Here is a 22481-nt window from a genome sequence, read left to right on the forward strand (position 1 = left end):
CCCACTCTGACACCTCGCCACGTACCATGACTCGCTGCTGTCTTCCTGACAAGTATTCCCTGATCCATTGTAGTGCCTTCCCTGTTATCCCTGCTTGGTCCTCCAGTTTTTGCACCAATCTCTTGTGTGGAACTGTGTCAAACGCCTTCTTGCAGTCCAAGAAAATGCAATCCACCCACCCCTCTCTCTCTTGTCTTACTGCTGTCACCATGTCATAGAACTCCAGTAGTGTGTGTGTGTGTGTGTGTGTGTGTGTGTGTGTGTGTGTGTGTGTGTGTGTGTGTGTGTATGTGTGTATGTGTATGTGTGTGTATGTGTGGTTTCATACACGTACTTTATCAGACACCTGAACCATGAACCTGAAGCCTCGTCTGTGTTCTTCTGTCTCGTAGTCGAGGGTGTGTCGTGCATACAGGTGACCCACTGCTCCAACAGTTCGAATCCCGAAATGTTGCCAACCCCAGCCACTGTTTGCAGCCACCTGTGAAAGATAAAGCACACTCAGATTGTATCCGAAGTTCTGCCAAGAACACCTGCTTTTTTATTATACCTGACGAAATTAACACACTGATTTAATACTTCAATAGTTCCGCCTCCCCCAAGGAGAGGCGATGTTGCATTACTGCACCGTATTCACCACAGTCTCAGGGAGACCCTGCTGTTAACATTACACTCTATTCCACACCAACACAGCTTAGATCGTACCTACTCCACCAGGAAATTTGTTTTGGATGAAAAGAGAGTATTTCAGCGGGAAATCTCTTGGAGGAAGACAAGACTCCACCACCAGTAGGGCACTCTTCCAGGAGGATAAGACTAAACCTCTAGCAGGGAAATCGTAGTAAAGGTTTAGATTTCACCTTCAGCAGCGGCTATTGCTAGGATATGATTTCATGTACCCCTGCTCCCAGTAACGTGAGAAAGAGTCTTGTCCACTGTGTCAGGTTGTGCGTAAAATAAAAGATCGGTAAAGGAGCTGGGATTAATGGGATCAAAACAGAAATGTTAAAAGCAGATGGTGATATAGGATTGGAATGGTTGGTGCTTTTACTCAGCAAATTTATGAAACAGGGAAAAGTAACTAGGGACTGGCAGTGAGTGTGCATAGTATTATAATATGACGGTAAAGGGGACAAAAGAGTCTATGAATTATAGGAGAATAATCCTGTTGAGAAAGCCTAGACCGGGCCGCGGGGGCGTTGACCCCCAGAACACTATCCAGGTATACTCCAGGTAAGACGAAAAGCAGGATTGCAGATAAACAAGTAGGTCTTTAGGAAGGTTAGGGGATCTGTAGACCAAATGTTTACATTGAAGCATATATGTAAACAGTATTTTTATAAAGGTAAGAAAGCTTTCCTTGCATTAATGGATTAGGAAAAAGCATATGATAGGGTGGACCGGTAAGCAATGTGGCAAATGTTGCAAGTGTGTGGAACAGATGATACGTAAATGAAAGCAGTTAAAAAATTTTATGAAAATAGCGAGGCTCATGTTAGGGTTAGGCTAACCCAGGCCTCTAATAGGAAGGATTCCGAGCTTTACCAGTAGATCTGTTCTTACCCCCATCATGGTTGGTATATCAAACCTTCAGCTTCTTTTCTAATATTGTGTCTGGGGGATTTGTTGGGATTAGGAAAGTGGGAGACCTGGCAGGATAATATGGGGGGCTGCTGTTAAGGTGGAGTTTGTGGCGGGAAGGGGGTGGGGCTGTGGGTATGGAGTGTGTGTTGTTTTGGGTTAGTTTGCTTTGTTGTGGTGTGGTTGTCGGGGATAAGGGTCCTCTGTAGGTGGTTCTGAGGGAGGTTGTGCTTGCTCTTCCTTCTCAGTCTGGCTTTCCCTGCTCGCCTCCATCCTTGACACTCTTTCCTGCTCTTTGCATCTTTGTATCCTCTCAATTTCTGTCTTCTCATGTTCTGTCGTGGTTGAGGTACACCAGCTGGTAATCTGATGAGCCTCTTAGTCGTCCTTTCTTCTGAAAGATCTTGTTTCATTCCATTTCTGACTTGAAAATCGAGTTGACTGGACGAGTTGTTCTCCTTAAGAACCCTCCTGTTCTCTGAAAATTTTGTCTGCTGGGTCATGTCATCGTCTCCTGTCTCTTTCATGATATTTTCAGTCCCTTTTTCCTCCCCTTGTCGTCTTCATAAGTTGCCCTTTCGGGCTTTTGAAGCCCATAAACAAAGTCTGGCGATTCCCTTTCATCCTCATATTGTTTCCCTTCGTATCTCCTTAACATTTCCTGGATCTCTTGATGGTGTGATAATGCCTCTGCAGGAGACCTGTCTCCTTCCCTTCCTTCAGTCCCCTCTCTATCTACTGTCCCTGTACCCAACGGCCTGCCACTATACACTCCTCGACTTTTCCCAGGCCCTATGGTAGTCTGATAGGGCCTCTGTGTAAGACTTATCTCCTTCCCTTCTTTTGATCAACTCGTTGGCTACTTATGTTCCTGTTGCCGATGTCATGCCCGATATGCTCTTCGGTTCTTTAATCTGTTTCAGCATTTTCAGTTCTGTGCCTTAGCTTCTGCAACTGCGGATTGAAGCTCTCACAACATGCAGTCTGTGGCCATCCTCTACTCCATTTCACTGCTAAGCTCTTCTGTGTGTGTGTGTACTCACCTATTTGTACTCACCTATTTGTGGTTGCAGGGGTCGAGTCCTAGCTCCTGGCCCCGCCTCTTCACCGGTTGCTACTAGGCCCTCTCTCTCCCCGCTCCATGAGCTTTATCAAACCTCGTCTTAAAACTGTGTATGGTTCCTGCCTCCACTACGTCATTTTCTAGGCTATTCCACTGCCTTACAACTCTATGACTGAAGAAATACTTCCTAGTATCTCTCTGACTCATTTGTGTCTTCAACTTCCAATTGTGGCCTCTTGTTTCTGTGTGTGTGTGAAGTGCCGATTAAGTTGAATTGGGGAGTTTGGTTTCTTTTGCGTCTTCTTCCTATTCCTCTGATGATATGTGTATAAGCACATGAAAGCGATCAAGTTTTATTTCTTTTTTTTTCACTGTGGTTTATATATATATATATATATATATATATATATATATATATATATATATATATATATATATATATATTATATATATATGTCGTGCCGAATATGTAAAACTGGTGAATTAGCAAGAGCTCATTTAAAATTAAGTCCTTTCTAAAATTTTCTCTTATACGTTTAAAGATATATTTTTTTCATTAATGTTGATGTAAAAATTTATAATTTTGCACCAAAAGGAACTTAGAAAACTTACCTAACCTTATTATAACAAGAACAATTTATTTTAGCCTAACCGAACTTAATATATTTTAGATTTGTTTACAATAATTTTATACTAAACAAACAAAGTGAAATATATTTTTTTCGTTAGGTTCAGAATGATTCTGGCGAAATTATTGCATACACAAATTTTCACTTGTCCTATATGGCAAGATGAGCGTTGCTATTTAAGCCAAGATCGCAAGTTCTGCCTATTCGGCACGACATATATATATATATATATATATATATATATATATATATATATATATATATATATATATATATATATATATATAAATAAATAAAAATATATATTATATATATATATATATATATATATTTTTATTTATTTATATATATATATATATATATATATATATATATATATATATATATATATATATATATATATATATATATACAAATCCCTCCTTTAAAGTGAAGGCATTGTATTTCTCACCTCCAGGACTCAAGCCCGGCTAACCGGTTTCCCTGAATCTCTTCACATTCCCTGTTTACACTCCAACAGCTCGTCAAGTCCTAAAAACCATTCGTCTCCATTCTCTCCCACTTAACACGCTATTAATTCACTCGTTGCATTTTATTTGTGGAATATTTCGAGGCTAAATTGCTTCCACAGGTATTATTTCCCGATTAAATCTGATAGAGATATGTAGACGAAATCTTCTCAGTGTGGCCAGAAACGCAGCTTTCTGATGAAATAATAGTTATATGAAAGAATTTTTTAACTTACAATAAAATTCACAGATGAACTGGTGAAGGTATATCTCTTTTTTCTTTGATGTTATGCTTAGCTTGGTTGATAGTATTAAGAAAAAAGATTTTAGAAAAACACATGCACTAGAATGCTTGACTTCCAATACGTCAAGTTTGTAAATCTGAAGGTATACGGAGGAGGCAACTTCCGGTAAAGACTCAGAAAAAATGAACCATTTTTTTTAAATGAAACTGATTAATCAGTATTTACACAGCCCAGTGACAATCAGTATTTACACAGCCCAGTGAAAATTAGTATTTACACAGCCCAGTGAAAATTAGTATTTACACAGCCCAGTGATAATCAGTATTTACACAGCCCAGTGATAATCAGTATTTACACAGCCCAGTGATAATCAGTATTTACACAGCCCAGTGACAATCAGTATTTACACAGCCCAGTGACAATTAGTATTTACACAGCCCAGTGATAATCAGTATTTACACAGCCCAGTGATAATCAGTATTTACACAGCCCAGTGACAATCAGTATTTACACAGCCCAGTGAAAATTAGTATTTACACAGCCCAGTGACAATTAGTATTTACACAGCCCAGTGACAATTAGTAATTACACAGCCCAGTGACAATTAGTATTTACACAGCCCAGTGACAATTAGTATTTACACAGCCCAGTGACAATTAGTATTTACACAGCCCAGTGATAATCAGTATTTACACAGCCCAGTGATAATCAGTATTTACACAGCCCAGTGACAATTAGTATTTACACAGCCCAGTGACAATTAGTATTTACACAGCCCAGTGATAATCAGTATTTACACAGCCCAGAGATAATTAGTGTCTGCACATCGCAGTGACAAATAGCGTTTACATAGCCCAGTGACATTTACACAGCCCAGTGACAGTTAATATTTACACAGCCCAGAGACAATCAGTATTTACACAGCCCAGTGATAATCAGTATTTACATAGCCCAGTGATAATCAGTATTTACACAGCCCAGTGATAATCAGTATTTACACAGCCCAGTGATAATCAGTATTTACACAGCCCAGTGATAATTAGTATTTACACAGCCCAGTGATAATCAGTATTTACACAGCCCAGTGATAATCAGTATTTACACAGCCCAGTGATAATCAGTATTTACACAGCCCAGTGATAATCAGTATTTACACAGCCCAGTGATAATCAGTATTTACACAGCCCAGTGATAATCAGTATTTACACAGCCCAGTGATAATCAGTATTTACACAGCCCAGTGATAATCAGTATTTACACAGCCCCGTGATAATTAGTATTTACACAGCCCAGTGATAATCAGTATTTACACAGCCCAGTGATAATCAGTATTTACACAGCCCAGTGATAATCAGTATTTACACAGCCCAGTGATAATCAGTATTTACACAGCCCAGTGATAATCAGTATTTACACAGCCCAGTGATAATCAGTATTTACACAGCCCAGTGATAATCAGTATTTACACAGCCCAGTGATAATCAGTATTTACACAGCCCAGTGATAATCAGTATTTACACAGCCCAGTGATAATCAGTATTTACACAGCCCAGAGACAATTAGTGTCTACACATCGCTGTGACAACTGGAACCTTCTTCTGTGTACTTTATGCAACTATTGAAACTTTAAGCTGGTGGGAAGAAGCTTTTTTTTTTTTTTTTGGTTATTACGCTGGTCAAATAATTTTTTTTTCTCTAAAACTGGCAAATTGAGTTGAACATTACTCAACACAAGAACACTAACTCATCTTCTGTGTAAGATACACCAACAGCGAAAGTTTCAAGCATATTTCAATTGACCTTCTCAAGTTACTGAAAAGAGCCCACAGAGGGGAAAAAACAAAGAAAAAATCAAACACTCAGTATTTCCTTTCAGAAATGCCTTATTAGTAGTCAAAACTAAATTTATCACGCACGCGCGCTTGTCCGCCCTCCCGCATGCAAGCACTCACGCACGCAGCCACACACGCACGTACACGCACGCACCTCTATCAGGCTGTATTTATATTGCTCTTCCTTTCCTGTCTAGGGAAAGCTGAATTTTCATGTATTCAATCAGCTTTAACAAGCCTTACTAATATCCAACATTCAGTCAAAGCCAGAATGAATAGGACGTATTCAGTGCAATTATTTGGACGGGAAATGCTTCCAAATTCTCACTTTCATCAACTGTTTTTTTCTTTGGGAAATGATATTAATTAAACTTATCAAGGTTTAGAGTACCAAACATAATGATCAATGGGGTTTAATAACGCAGACAAAAATTAATGGCTCAGATCAGTGGCTTCGAGCCCTCGCAGTGAGGGTAGTGTCAAACGTGAGGAAATTTGCAAGGTAATATGAGCAGAACAACGGTGAACTTATGAGACGCCTGAAGCTAAGGGAAGCGATGACTGCATCACTGTGAATGATACTTTGGAGAATCAAATTATGTCCGAATATATTTATTTTCGTGTCCTTAGGCATACTCCACTTCTACTCCACTACTACTACTTCTCCACAACAACTGCTACTACTATTGCTACTTCTACCACTACTACTACTAGTACTACGAGTGCCTCGCTTCACTCCCCTTTATGTCTCTTGTTTCACTACTATTACTCTCCCTATTTACTACTACCACTGTTACTTCTACTACCTCTGCTACTTCTACCACCACCACTACTACTACTACTACGACTATTGCCTCACTTTGCTTCTCTTTGCGTCTCATGCGCCACTAGCCCACTACCACTACTCACCCTACTACTACTACTACAACTTCCACAACCATCATTACATCTACCACTACTTCTGCATTTCATTCTTTCTGCCTCTGTCCTGGCCTTGTCCCCCTCTCCTATATATAATAACTCCCTTTCCTTCGTGTGTTAGTGTGACTTGTCAGTGGTTCAAATCGGGTTATTTGTGTATTTTCTCGTTGATATGTTTACCCACATAATATGTGTATAAAAGTAACAAGTGTATTCAATACTTTAAACACCCATTTATTCAAATAATCCTGTCAGCGTTCCCTGTCAACGTTGCCTGTCAGTGTTCCCTGTCAACGTACCTAGCTTTGGCAATGAATGTTATGAATGATGTCAGCGTAATTTAAAGGCTTAACGGTTTCGCTCCCACTGATAAAAGACCAAATCGCTGATGCTGTTTAATCTGGTTAATCAATGACGCTGATACCTAATGGTTTATCATTGAGGACTTAACGAAAGGTTTATCACTGATGTTGCTAACTTATAGTTTATTGTAGTTTATCACTGATGATGATAGTTTATAGTTTATTGTGGCTCCTCACTGATGAAGATAACTTAAAATTTATTATTGACTCTCTTATGCTGTGTCGTTTATGCTGCTGTTTTATGATTTATCGCTGATGATGCTAAATTACAGGTTATAAATGATAATGTTAAACTATGGTTTATAACTAATGCTCATTTATGGTTTATCCCTGAGAATATTAAATTATTGTTTTACACTGATGATGTTAACTTATTTTCCTTTGATGCTGTTAAGTTATTTTTCGCTGATACTGTTAACATGTCATTTATCACTGATGCTGTTAACTTATTTTCCACTGATGCTGTCAACTTATTTTCCACTGATGCTGCTAACTTATTTTTCACTGATGCTGGTATCTAATTTTTCACTAATGCTGTTAACGTATCAATTATCACTGATGATGTTAAGTTATGTTTCAATGATGCTGTTCACTTATTTTTCACTAATGCTAACATATCATTTATCACTGATTCTGTTAACATATCATTTATCATTGATGCTGTCAACATATTTATCATTGATGCTGTCAACATATCATTTATCATTGATGCTGTCAACATATCATTTATCATTGATGATTTTAACTTAATGTTTTTCACTAGTGCTGTTAATTAACTTAATGTTAATGGGAGAGCATTTTCAACCTACCTCGCTTATTACATTTATGGGGAGTGGCTAAATCTTTAGCATCACACAGTGACTAGCGGATAAGTGGTAATCAAACTTAATCCAAGGTAGGAGAAAGGTGATCCAGTTCCTTGGATCAGGAAACCTTTGCTGGTATAAACGCAGGTTTAGAACATAAGAACATAAGAACGAAGGAACACTGCAGAAGGCCTACTGGCCCATGCGAGGCAGGTCCAAGTCCCTACCGGCTTAAGGCAATGCACCCAACCTAGTCAGGTCAGGTCACATTGACTTAAGGGAGGAACACGGCAACCGACCTGTTAGCACAAGCTATCAGGTCTAACTCACACCCACCCACATCTACTCATGTATTTATCCAACCTATTTTTAAAGCTACACAACGTTCTGGCCTCTATAACGGTACTTGGGAGTTTGTTCCACTCATCCACAACTCTATTACCAAACCAGTACTTTCCTATATCCCTCCTGAATCTGAATTTTTCCAACTTAAAACCATTGCTGCGAGTCCTGTCTAGGCTAGATATTTTCAGCACACTATTTACATCCCCTTTATTTATTCCTGTCTTCCACTTATAAACCTCAATCATATCCCCCCTAATTCTACGTCTTTCTAGAGAGTGCAGTTTCAGGGCCCTTAGTCTATCCTCATAGGGAAGGTTTCTGATACATGGGATCATCTTTGTCATCCTCCTTTGTACATTTTCCAGAGAATTTATATCCATTCTGTAATACGGTGACCAAAACTGTGCAGCATAATCTAAATGAGGCCTAACCAAGGATGTATAGAGTTGAAGAACAACCTGAGGACTCCTATTATTTATGCTTCTTGATATGAAGCCAAGGATTCTATTAGCTTTATTGCGAACACTTATGCACTGTTGTCTTGGTTTCAGATTACTGCTAACCAGAACTCCTAAATCTTTTTCGCAATCCGTAATATTAAGATCTACATTATTTAGTTTATATGTGGCATGGTTATTGTCCTGTCCAACATTTAGAACTTTGCATTTGTCTATATGCAAAGTTTCTTAATCCAAGGTAGGAGAAAGGTGATCCAGTTCCTTGGATCAAGAAGCTTTTGCTGGTATAAACGCAGGTGAAGTGTTTAAGATTAGAGAAAGAACTTTTCCCATCATAGACAATAAATAAATTTTAAAAGAGTATTTGATGGAAAGAAGAGTGGGAATGACCTTTAAACATTGCACGTACATTCTCTCAACATTGATGCAACATGTAGTAAGTAATATGTAACACTGGACTCAAAAATTAAAATATATGCTGATATATTGGATTACATATTGCATTGGATTCATGGTTTATCGATAATTCTGTTGCAGTAGATTCATCGTTTATCAATCATTCTGTTGCAGAGGACTCATCATTTATCAATCATTCTGTTGCAATGGATTCATCGTTTATCGATCATTCTCTTGCAATGGGTTCATCTTTTATCAATCATTCTGTTACAGCGGGTTCAACATTTATCAAACATTCTACTACAGTGGGTTCATCGTTTATCAATCTTTCTGTTACGGCGGGTTCAATATTTATCAAACATTCTCCTACAGTGGGTTCATCGTTTATCAATCTTTCTGTTACAGCGGATTCAACATTTACCAAACATATTGTGAATTATATCTTTCAGCATCCAAATTAACTTTTTTCTTTTTATTTTCTCTCTCTTACACTGGTCTGCATGATATTTTTTATTGACTCTATGGTATCTTTCTTGGTATATATATATATATATATATATATATATATATATATATATATATATATATATATATATATATATATATATATATATATATATATAAACACTGATCTCTGGCTGAAGGAGACTAGAACCTACGAACCTTGGAACAAGGTACGCAGTGCTTTACCAATCTACCCACACTGGACCAATACCTTAGAGTCCAGCTTGCGCTAGACTTTGATCCAAGGCAGCCAGCTTTCAGGGAGAAGGCTTACAGCTTTTCATCTCATCCCCTGCATGCATCAGCCTTACTAGAGATATTAACAATGCAAGGAATTCGCAAGAGCAGGCGAAATATACACAATATACACCACCGCTCCTTGCAAGAGTCCAGTGTTGCAAAGTGTAGTTTAATAAAAGACAGTCCATCTCTTACCTTAGCAGGACAATTAAGGAAAATCCTGCTCCCACTTTATTACCATGGTAAAGATAGTGTACATTGTTGTCTATGCTTAAGACAGCAAGAATCAAGCATTCTGCTTTGCTTCATGGAGGAAGTGGCAAGGAAGCAAAAGTACTAGGTCAGCTTTTACTTTATGTTCTAGGGGCATTGCAGCAGCGTAGAACGCTATGAGGTCAGATTACTTTTCACCCTACTGAGAGTCACACTGACGCCAGGATAACCAACAAAGAACACTGATCCGTGTGTCCATGTGAACAAAGTGTCTCACAAAACACAATAAACCCTTACAGAGAAGTGTGATCAGCTTCTTCAGTGATAAGATTGTGAACAATAAAGACAAACCTTGTGGAACATAGTGTACCAGTGTGCGTATTCCTAGACTATGGAAGATGTGGACATAAAAGGACACTTCAGCTTCTATCAAGTCACTGATATCTGTCGAGGGTGTAAGGAACAACATAGCTCACGCTACAAGAGCAAGGTGGGTTATGAATTTCTTTCTGCGCAGTTCTTGTGTGGCAAGGAGTTTGTAATCAACCTATAGTCGGCAGTGAGGTGAGGACTTTTGAGTCCACACAAGTACGTACGTCAGCCATCAGTGAAAGAAATATGGTGACATAACACCCACTTGGGGTAATTTATTAACATAATATAATCTTTTACAGCCTGTTAAAAAGTGGATGAGACAGTTTCTCAAGACCTCGTCTGCAGGGGTGGCTGTGTGGACGATAGCTGTCTTATCAGCTAAGTACTCCCTATATTTAATCTTTAACCTTAGCTGGTAAACCATTTCTCAACAACAGTGAGGAAAAAAGAGAGTGGTTTCATCTGGATATTTGCACCATGCAAACTCGATACCAGGGCAAATGGAATGCCAGCATGACGGCGGATTACTCCTGGCCATTGGAACGTAATGGTCTCGATACACAGTATGTAGGCTAACCATTATGAGCATATTTTTTAATAAAATAATTTGATTTGATTCATGTTGATTTGGAATTCATGTGTTCTTAAAACTAACAGAATGTGCTTTTCCATGATTACTTGCCTAATTTTAATAAATTACCAATTTATTAAAAATTCCCATATTTTATCATTAATTTTTATTTCATTCAAAATCCTTACATGATAGAGCAGAATGGTTTAGATATTTACAATCATCAGCCCAAGAATATGTAAGATACCAACCATGAATAAAAATAAAAATTAAAAACATTTCAAATACAGACCAGTGTTATATATGGAAGTAACATGAATTAAGAAATTCTGTCGAGCAGTCTACTTGGGAATCGCCTGTGCTATAAGACTCAGTTGATGTTCAGATGTCTCTCATTTGCTACTCATTTAACATTTGACTGCCATTCACCTGTCACTCATATGTTGTGGAGAAATTATCTCCAGGAGGGGGGTATCAGCCCCCTTCAGCCCCTTTCAGCCTTGAAGGGCCCAGCCCTCTGAGAAGGGGCAAGCATTTTGTTTACTGCAACAGCAAGTAATTGATCCCAGATGCAGTACGAGGATGGGACGTGGTCAAGCGACCGACGCTCCTTGCCCAAGTCCAGTGTTGCAAAGTGTAGTTTAATAAAAGACAGTCCATCTCTTACCTTAGCAGGACAATTAAGGAAAATCCTGCTCCCACTTTATTACCATGGTAAATATAGTGTACATTGTTGTCTATGCTTAAGACAGCAAGAATCAAGCATTCTGCTTTGCTTCATGGAGGAAATTTGGCAAGGAAGCAAAAAGTACTAGGTCAGCTTTTCCTTTATGTTCTAGGGGGCATTGCAGCAGCGTAGGACGCTGTGAGGTCAGATTACTTTTCACCCTACTGGGAGTCACACTGACGCCAGGATAACCAACAAAGAACACTGATCCGTGCGTTAGTGCGAACAAAGTGTCTCACAAAACACGATAAACACTTATAGAGAAGTATGATCAGCTTCTTTAGTGATATGGTGTGAACAATTATTGATGAACAGTGTAACAACGAGTGTTGCGATCCAACAGAGTGTAGTGCGACATTCATCAAAGAACACTATTCGCCAATCAACTCATCGGATATCCGGGCATAACTACGGGTCAGATACATATACCCAGGTAAGTGTTCTAACTCGTGATGTACTACTATTGATTGCGCAGTTGAGTATAAGTTACGAGTTAGTCACTTATCATAAACCCCGGTGTCGTCAGCCATCAGTGTCTGATATATGCTGACATAACACCCCCTAGGGGTAAATTATTATTAACATAATACATATAATCTATTACAGCCCGTTAAGAAGTGAATGAGACAGTTTCTCAAGACCTCGTCTGCAGGGGCAGCTGTGTGGACGATAGCTGTCTTATCAGCTAAGTACTCCCTATATTTAATCTTTAACCTTAGCTGGTAAACCATTTCTCAACATATGTCACTCATTTGAAATTAAATTGTCACTAAGCTGGCACCTGGAATTTCACTATTTTTTCACAGAGGATGTTCTGCAGATTGTAATATCACTTGTTTACTGTGATGTATATATATATATATATATACAGTAGTAGGTTGGTAGACAGCAACCACCCAGGGAAGTACTACCGTCCTGCCAGATGACTGTGAAACAAAAACCTGTAACTGTTTTGCATGATGGTAGGATTGCTGGTTTCTTTTTCTGTCTCATAAACACGCTAAGATAACAGGGATATCTTGCTACTCCTACTTACACTTTGGTCACACTTCATAGACACGCACATGCATATATATATATATACATACATCTAGGTTTTTCTCCTTTTTCTAAATAGCTCTTGTTCTTTTTATTTCTTCTATTGTCCATGGGGAAGTGGAAAAGAATCTTTCCTCCGTAAGCCATGCGTGTCGTATGAGGCGACTAAAATGCCGGGAGCAATGGGCTAGTAACCCCTTCTCCTGTATACAATTACTAAAAAAGAGAAGAAGAAAAACTTTATAAAACTGGGTTGCTTAAATGTGCGTGGATGTAGTGCGGATGACAAGAAACAGATGATTGCTGATGTTATGAATGAAAAGAAGTTGGATGTCCTGGCCCTAAGCGAAACAAAGCTGAAGGGGGTAGGAGAGTTTCAGTGGGGGGAAATAAATGGGATTAAATCTGGAGTATCTGAGAGAGTTAGAGCAAAGGAAGGGGTAGCAGTAATGTTAAATGATCAGTTATGGAAGGAGAAAAGAGAATATGAATGTGTAAATTCAAGAATTATGTGGATTAAAGTAAAGGTTGGATGCGAGAAGTGGGTCATAATAAGCGTGTATGCACCTGGAGAAGAGAGGAATGCAGAGGAGAGAGAGAGATTTTGGGAGATGTTAAGTGAATGTATAGGAGCCTTTGAACCAAGTGAGAGAGTAATTGCGGTAGGGGACTTGAATGCTAAAGTAGGAGAAACTTTTAGAGAGGGTGTGGTAGGTAAGTTTGGGGTGCCAGGTGTAAATGATAATGGGAGCCCTTTGATTGAACTTTGTATAGAAAGGGGTTTAGTTATAGGTAATACATATTTTAAGAAAAAGAGGATAAATAAGTATACACGATATGATGTAGGGCGAAATGACAGTAGTTTGTTGGATTATGTATTGGTAGATAAAAGACTGTTGAGTAGACTTCAGGATGTACATGTTTATAGAGGGGCCACAGATATATCAGATCACTTTCTAGTTGTAGCTACACTGAGAGTAAAAGGTAGATGGGATACAAGGAGAATAGAAGCATCAGGGAAGAGAGAGGTAAAGGTTTATAAACTAAAAGAGGAGGCAGTTAGGGTAAGATATAAACAGCTATTGGAGGATAGATGGGCTAATGAGAGCATAGGCAATGGGGTCGAAGAGGTATGGGGTAGGTTTAAAAATGTAGTGTTAGAGTGTTCAGCAGAAGTTTGTGGTTACAGGAAAGTGGGTGCAGGAGGGAAGAGGAGCGATTGGTGGAATGATGATGTAAAGAGAGTAGTAAGGGAGAAAAAGTTAGCATATGAGAAGTTTTTACAAAGTAGAAGTGATGCAAGGAGGGAAGAGTATATGGAGAAAAAGAGAGAAGTTAAGAGAGTGGTGAAGCAATGTAAAAAGAGAGCAAATGAGAGAGTGGGTGAGATGTTATCAACAAATTTTGTTGAAAATAAGAAAAAGTTTTGGAGTGAGATTAACAAGTTAAGAAAGCCTAGAGAACAAATGGATTTGTCAGTTAAAAATAGGAGAGGAGAGTTATTAAATGGAGAGTTAGAGGTATTGGGAAGATGGAAGGAATATTTTGAGGAATTGTTAAATGTTGATGAAGATAGGGAAGCTGTGATTTCGTGTATAGGGCAAGGAGGAATAACATCTTGTAGGAGTGAGGAAGAGTCAGTTGTGAGTGTGGGGGAAGTTCGTGAGGCAGTAGGTAAAATGAAAGGGGGTAAGGCAGCCGGGATTGATGGGATAAAGATAGAAATGTTAAAAGCAGGTGGGGATATAGTTTTGGAGTGGTTGGTGCAATTATTTAATAAATGTATGGAAGAGGGTAAGGTACCTAGGGATTGGCAGAGAGCATGCATAGTTCCTTTGTATAAAGGCAAAGGGGATAAAAGAGAGTGCAAAAATTATAGGGGGATAAGTCTGTTGAGTGTACCTGGTAAAGTGTATGGTAGAGTTATAATTGAAAGAATTAAGAGTAAGACGGAGAATAGGATAGCAGATGAACAAGGAGGCTTTAGGAAAGGTAGGGGGTGTGTGGACCAGGTGTTTACAGTGAAACATATAAGTGAACAGTATTTAGATAAGGCTAAAGAGGTCTTTGTGGCATTTATGGATTTGGAAAAGGCGTATGACAGGGTGGATAGAGGGGCAATGTGGCAGATGTTGCAAGTGTATGGTGTAGGAGGTAGGTTACTGAAAGCAGTGAAGAGTTTTTACGAGGATAGTGAGGCTCAAGTTAGAGTATGTAGGAAAGAGGGGAATTTTTTCCCAGTAAAAGTAGGCCTTAGACAAGGATGTGTGATGTCACCGTGGTTGTTTAATATATTTATAGATGGGGTTGTAAGAGAAGTAAATGCGAGGGTCTTGGCAAGAGGCGTGGAGTTAAAAGATAAAGAATCACACACAAAGTGGGAGTTGTCACAGCTGCTCTTTGCTGATGACACTGTGCTCTTGGGAGATTCTGAAGAGAAGTTGCAGAGATTGGTGGATGAATTTGGTAGGGTGTGCAAAAGAAGAAAATTAAAGGTGAATACAGGAAAGAGTAAGGTTATGAGGATAACAAAAAGATTAGGTGATGAAAGATTGAATATCAGATTGGAGGGAGAGAGTATGGAGGAGGTGAACGTATTCAGATATTTGGGAGTGGACGTGTCAGCGGATGGGTCTATGAAAGATGAGGTGAATCATAGAATTGATGAGGGAAAAAGAGTGAGTGGTGCACTTAGGAGTCTGTGGAGACAAAGAACTTTGTCCTTGGAGGCAAAGAGGGGAATGTATGAGAGTATAGTTTTACCAACGCTCTTATATGGGTGTGAAGCGTGGGTGATGAATGTTGCAGCGAGGAGAAGGCTGGAGGCAGTGGAGATGTCATGTCTGAGGGCAATGTGTGGTGTGAATATAATGCAGAGAATTCGTAGTTTGGAAGTTAGGAGGAGGTGCGGGATTACCAAAACTGTTGTCCAGAGGGCTGAGGAAGGGTTGTTGAGGTGGTTCGGACATGTAGAGAGAATGGAGCGAAACAGAATGACTTCAAGAGTGTATCAGTCTGTAGTGGAAGGAAGGCGGGGTAGGGGTCGGCCTAGGAAGGGTTGGAGGGAGGGGGTAAAGGAGGTTTTGTGTGCGAGGGGCCTGGACTTCCAGCAGGCATGCGTGAGCGTGTTTGATAGGAGTGAATGGAGACAAATGGTTTTTAATACTTGACGTGCTGTTGGAGTGTGAGCAAAGTAACATTTATGAAGGGATTCAGGGAAACCGGCAGCCGGATTTGAGTCCTGGAGATGGGAAGTACAGTGCCTGCACTCTGAAGGAGGGGTGTTAATGTTGCAGTTTAAAAACTGTAGTGTAAAGCACCCTTCTGGCAAGACAGTGATGGAGTGAATGATGGTGAAAGTTTTTCTTTTTCGGGCCACCCTGCCTTGGTGGGAATCGGCCGGTGTGATAATAAAAAAAAAAAAATATATATATATATATATATATATATATATATATATACATATATATATGCGTGTCGTATGAGGCGACTAAAATGCCGGGAGCAATGGGTTAGTAACCCCTTCTCCTGTAGACATTTACTAAAAAAGAGAAGAAGAAAAACTTTATAAAACTGGGATGCTTAAATGTGCGTGGATGTAGTGCGGATGACAAGAAACAGATGATTGCTGATGTTATGAATGAAAAGAAGTTGGATGTCCTGGTCCTAAGCGAAACAAAGCTGAAGGGGGTAGGGGAGTTTCAGTGGGGGGAAATAAATGGGATTAAATCTGGAATATCTGAGAGAGTTAGAGCAAAGGAAGGGGTAGCAGTAATGTTGAATGATCAGTTATGGAAGGAGAAAAGAGAATATGAATGTGTAAATTCAAGAATTATGTGGATTAAAGTAAAGGTTGGATGCGAGAAGTGGGTCATAATAAGCATGTATGCACCTGGAGAAGAGAGGAATGCAGAGGAGAGAGAGAGATTTTGGGAGATGTTAAGTGAATGTATAGGAGCCTTTGAACCAAGTGAGAGAGTAATTGTGGTTGGTGACCTGAATGCTAAAGTAGGAGAAACTTTTAGAGAGGGTGTGGTAAGTAAGTTTGGGGTGCCAGGTGTAAATGATAATGGGAGCCCTTTGATTGAACTTTGTATAGAAAGGGGTTTAATTATAGGTAATACATATTTTAAGAAAAAGAGGATAAATAAGTATACAAGATATGATGTAGGGCGAAATGACAGTAGTTTGTTGGATTATGTATTGGTAGATAAAAGACTGTTGAGTAGACTTCAGGATGTACATGTTTATAGAGGGGCCACAGATATATCAGATCACTTTCTAGTTGTAGCTACACTGAGAGTAAAAGGTAGATGGGATACAAGGAGAATAGAAGCATCAGGGAAGAGAGAGGTGAAGGTTTATAAACTAAAAGAGGAGGCAGTTAGGGTAAGATATAAACAGATGGGCTAATGAGAGCATAGGCAATGGGGTCGAAGAGGTATGGGGTAGGTTTAACAATGTAGTGTTAGAGTGTTCAGCAGAAGTTTGTGGTTACAGGAAAGTGGGTGCGGGAGGGAAGAGGGGCGATTGGTGGAATGATGATGTAAAGATAGAAGTAAGGGAGAAAAAGTTAGCATATGAGAAGTTTTTACAAAGTAGAAGTGATGCAAGGAGGGAAGAGTATATGGAGAAAAAGAGAGAGGTTAAGAGAGTGGTGAAGCAATGTAAAAAGAGAGCAAATGAGAGAGTGGGTGAGATGTTATCAACAAATTTTGTTGAAAATAAGAAAAAGTTTTGGAGTGAGATTAACAGGTTAAGAAAGCCTAGAGAACAAATGGATTTGTCAGTTAAAAATAGGAGAGGAGAGTTATTAAATGGAGAGTTAGAGGTATTGGGAAGATGGAGGGAATATTTTGAGGAATTGTTAAATGTTGATGAAGATAGGGAAGCTGTGATTTCGTGTATAGGACAAGGAGGAATAACATCTTGTAGGAGTGAGGAAGAGCCAGTTGTGAGTGTGGGGGAAGTTCGTGAGGCAGTAGGTAAAATGAAAGGGGGTAAGGCAGCCGGGATTGATGGGATAAAGATAGAAATGTTAAAAGCAGGTGGTGATATAGTTTTGGAGTGGTTGGTGCAATTATTTAATAAATGTATGGAAGAGGGTAAGGTACCTAGGGATTGGCAGAGAGCATGCATAGTTCCTTTGTATAAAGCAAAGGGGATAAAAGAGAGTGCAAAAATTATATGGGGATAAGTCTGCTGAGTATACCTGGTAAAGTGTATGGTAGAGTTATTACTGAAAGAATTAACAGTAAGACGGAGAATAGGATAGCAGATGAACAAGGAGGCTTCAGGAAAGGTAGGGGGTGTGTGGACCAGGTGTTTACAGTGAAACATATAAGTGAACAGTATTTAGATAAGGCTAAAGAGGTCTTTGTGGCATTTATGGATTTGGAAAAGGCGTATGACAGGGTGGATAGGGGGGCAATGTGGCAGATGTTGCAAGTGTATGGTGTAGGAGGTAGGTTACTGAAAGCAGTGAAGAGTTTTTACGAGGATAGTGAGGCTCAAGTTAGAGTATGTAGGAAAGAGGGAAATTATTTCCCAGTAAAAGTAGGCCTTAGACAAGGATGTGTGATGTCACCGTGGTTGTTTAATATATTTATAGATGGGGTTGTAAGAGAAGTAAATGCGAGGGTTAAAAGATAAAGAATCACACACAAAGTGGGAGTTGTCACAGCTGCTCTTTGCTGATGACACTGTGCTCTTGGGAGATTCTGAAGAGAATGGAGCGAAACAGAATGACTTCAAGAGTGTATCAGTCTGTAGTGGAAGGAAGGCGGGGTAGGGGTCGGCCTAGGAAAGGTTGGAGAGAGGGGGTAAAGGAGGTTTTATGTGCAAGGGGCTTGGACTTCCAGCAGGTATGCGTGAGCGTGTTTGATAGGAGTGAATGGAGGCAAATGGTTTTTAATACTTGACGTGCTGTTGGAGTGTGAGCAAAGTAACATTTATGAAGGGGTTCAGGGAAACCGGCAGGCCGGATTTGAGTCCTGGAAATGGGAAGTACTGTGCCTGCACTCTGAAGGAGGGGTGTTAATGTTGCAGTTTAAAAACTGTAGTGTAAAGCACCCTTCTGGCAAGACAGTGATGGAGTGAATGATGGTGAAAGTTTTTCTTTTTCGGGCCACCCTGCCTTGGTGGGAATCGGCCAGTGTGATAATAATATATATATATGCAAAGCAACCACTGTGAAAGAGTAGTGAAATTCCATGTGTTTCGTGACTACTCACAGTGTAAAGGAACTATTTAAGTAATACATCAAAGGAAGGCAATTAAAGGGCTTAGATCAATAACAACACTGCCCTAGCCAAGGACTCGAACCCATGCTGCTTTGGCCTGCCTCATGGTGGGCGAAAACGCATGACGCCCTAATCCACTGGACCATACGATCCTTACAAGTAGAGCATCCAGCGGAACTGGCTGTTGTACTCCCTACCCAAGGACACACGATGGTGTGGATGACTCTAGGCTAATTTCATTCTAGTCCATGTTTGGTGTACTAGTTCAACGAGCAGTATTTTATATTATTGTGACCACGAACGAGTGGTATTGGTCAATAACAACACTGCACTAGCCAAGGACTCGAACCCATGCTGTTTTGGCCTGCCTCGTGGTGGGCGAAAACGCATGACGCCCTAATCCACTGGACCATACGATCCTTACAAGTAGGGCATCCAGCGGAACTGGATGTTGTACTCCCTACCCAAGGACACACGATGGTGAACATTAAAATGGTATAAAATACCGACAGGTTGTTAGGTAACACACATATGCAACAGTTAGGTATCTTTATTTCTAAACGTTTCGCCTACAAAGTAGGCTTCTTCAGTCGAGTACAGAAAAGTTGATAGAAGCAGAAGATACTTGAAGACGATGTAATCAGTCCATCACCCTTGAAGTTTTGAGGTGGTCAGTCCCTCAGTCTGGAGAAGAGTATTGTTCCATAGTCTGAAACAATATGGAGTTGAAGTGACAGGATGGAGCCTTATATAACGCCAGGAAGTGAGATGTAGGCCACTAGTAGAAGTAAGAATGTTGTCGTTGGAAGGTCAGGTCCCTCTCAAATCCAGCCATTCTCAATAGTAGAAGTTGACAAAGTTGATTTCAGGTCTGTACCAAGAAAATACCGAGAGGTATAAAATGGTATAAAATACTGACCTGAAATCAACTATGTCAACTTCTACTATTGAGAATGGCTGGATTTGAGAGGGACCTGACCTTCCAACGACAACATTCTTACCTCTACTAGTGGCCTACATCTCACTTCCTGGCGTTATATAAGGCTCCATCCTGTCACTTCAACTCCATATTGTTTCAGACTATGGAACAATACTCTTCTCCAGACTGAGGGACTGACCACCTCAAAACTTCAAGGGTGATGGACTGATTACATCGTCTTCAAGTATCTTCTGCTTCTATCAACTTTTCTGTACTCGACTGAAGAAGCCTACTGTGTAGGCGAAACGTTTCGAAATAAAGATACATAACTGTTGCATATGTGTCTTACCTAACAACGACACACGATGGTGTGGATGAATCTAAGCTAATTTCATTCTAGTCCCTGTTTGGTGCACTAGTTCAATGCTCCAGGCATTTTTTTTCTGGATCGCAACACTGAAAGAGGAAGCTTGCCGCCCTGTTTTTCTTTGAGGAACCTTAGAGCACACTTGCCCCATGCTCCAAGGGTCTCCGACTCTATTGGGATGAAGTTATAGCAAGGGGGACTTCTTTCATATTTGCGGATCTTCCGGGTCTCCCTGAAGCTGGCAGCTCCAACCCCTTCAGCTTTGGAGCGTGGCAAGAATGATTCTTGCGAAATTACTGCATACACAAAATTTCGCTTGCCGCATTCGGCAAGACGAGCGTTGCTATTTATGCCAAAATGCAACTTTTACCTTTTGGGCACGATATATATATATATATATATATATATATATATATATATATATATATATATATATATATATATATATATATATATATTTATATAGATGAGCGTTGCTTAAATAGCAACGCTCATCTTGCTATATAGGACAAGCGAAAATTTGTGTATGCAATAATTTCGCCAAAATCATTCTGAACCTAACGAAAAAAAAATATATTTCACTGTGTCTATTTAGTATTAAAATACTGTAAACAAATCTGAAATATATTTAGTTGGGTTAGGCTAAAATAAACTGTTCTTGTTATAATAAGGTTAGGTAAGTTTTCTAAGATTCTTTTGCTGCAAAATTAAAAAATTTACATTAACATTAATGAAAAAAATATATCTTTAAACGTATAAGAGAAAATTTTAGAAAGGACTTAATTTTAAATGAGTTCTTGCTAACTGACCAGTTTTACATATTCGGCACGACATTACACACACACACACACATATATATATATATATATATATATATATATATATATATATATATATATATATATATATATATATATATATATATATATATATATATATATATATATATATATATATATATATATATATATATATATATATATATATATATATATATATAATATATATATATTACTGATGTTTCAAGCATCAGTATCTGCCGGCATCGGCCATTTTTAAATTATCGGTTAAAACCCAGTCTATGCCGGCCGATACTTGTTAAAATATTAATATTACACGTTTGTTTAACAATATCAGCATTAACACTCTATCTCACGGTTTTAAGCTACTCATGCACACACATACATACACATACATACACACACATACATACACATACATACACACACATACATACACACACATACATACACACACATACATACACACACATACATACACACCATACATAGTTTTAAGACGAGGTTTGATAAAGCTCATGGAGCAGGAAGAGAGAGGACCTAGTAGCAATCACTGAAGAGGTGGAGCCAGGAGCCATGAATCGACCCCTGCAACCACAAAAAGGTGAGTACAAATAGATGAGTACACACACAAACACACTCAGTATACATACTGACGCACACTATTTTAAATACTGTAGCAAAATGCACTAACAGATTCAAATATACATACTAAAATAGCACAGTTGAATCCACATTGAATTAATAAAACATTAATATATAAGCTTTGTGTTTATTACTTTTTCGTGTGTAGATAAATTAACACAGTTAAACGGCGTGTTACTCACCCTGAAAGCGAAATGATTGAGAATATCGGGGTCGGTTGCTGCCAGCTCCAGCAGTGTGGTGTGTGATGGAGGACTTGACCCAGGGGTCTCGTCCATTTCCAGGAGCCAGTCTCTTCGTGATAGACGAGGTGCGTTGTCATTGACGTCTCCCACTCTCACTACCACCGTTCCCGTACCTGTTAACACACCTTCATTTTACTATCTAGCATCACTCATCATGACGATCACCCGAGAATTTGCTGTCACTACATAGCACCTTTGCTCTACACTCTTCAACACCTTGTTCAACATTAGGCACCGCAATTACTCTCATAAGTTATACCTCAGTGTGACTTTGTCAATGGTCCAAGTCGGACCGAAACGTCGTCGTAAGCTTCTCTCTTTTATGTGCGGGTTATTTGTGTATTATACCTCAATCATTGGTGTGGCCTGCCCCTCAACCACTGCCATGGCATTAAGCTCATCCCTTACCATGGCATTTTCCCACAAATATGCTCTGACCTTCACATTT

At 39.3% G+C, this 22481-nt stretch overlaps 1 protein-coding gene across 1 annotated transcript in view; it reads right to left on the reverse strand.

The window, feature by feature from the left end:
• LOC138853681 (putative neural-cadherin 2) overlaps positions 1–22481 on the reverse strand; it is a 197148-nt gene that overhangs the window by 24154 nt on the left and 150513 nt on the right. Inside the window, exons 7-8 of the mRNA XM_070091743.1 lie at positions 21971–22146; positions 335–481 (exon numbers count right to left, since the gene is read on the reverse strand). Coding sequence (XP_069947844.1) covers positions 335–481; positions 21971–22146 — 323 coding nt within the window. The remainder of the gene's footprint in view (positions 1–334; positions 482–21970; positions 22147–22481) is intronic.

This window comes from Cherax quadricarinatus, chromosome 37 (genome assembly GCF_038502225.1).
Source record: "Cherax quadricarinatus isolate ZL_2023a chromosome 37, ASM3850222v1, whole genome shotgun sequence".
Lineage (NCBI taxonomy): Eukaryota > Metazoa > Arthropoda > Malacostraca > Decapoda > Parastacidae > Cherax > Cherax quadricarinatus.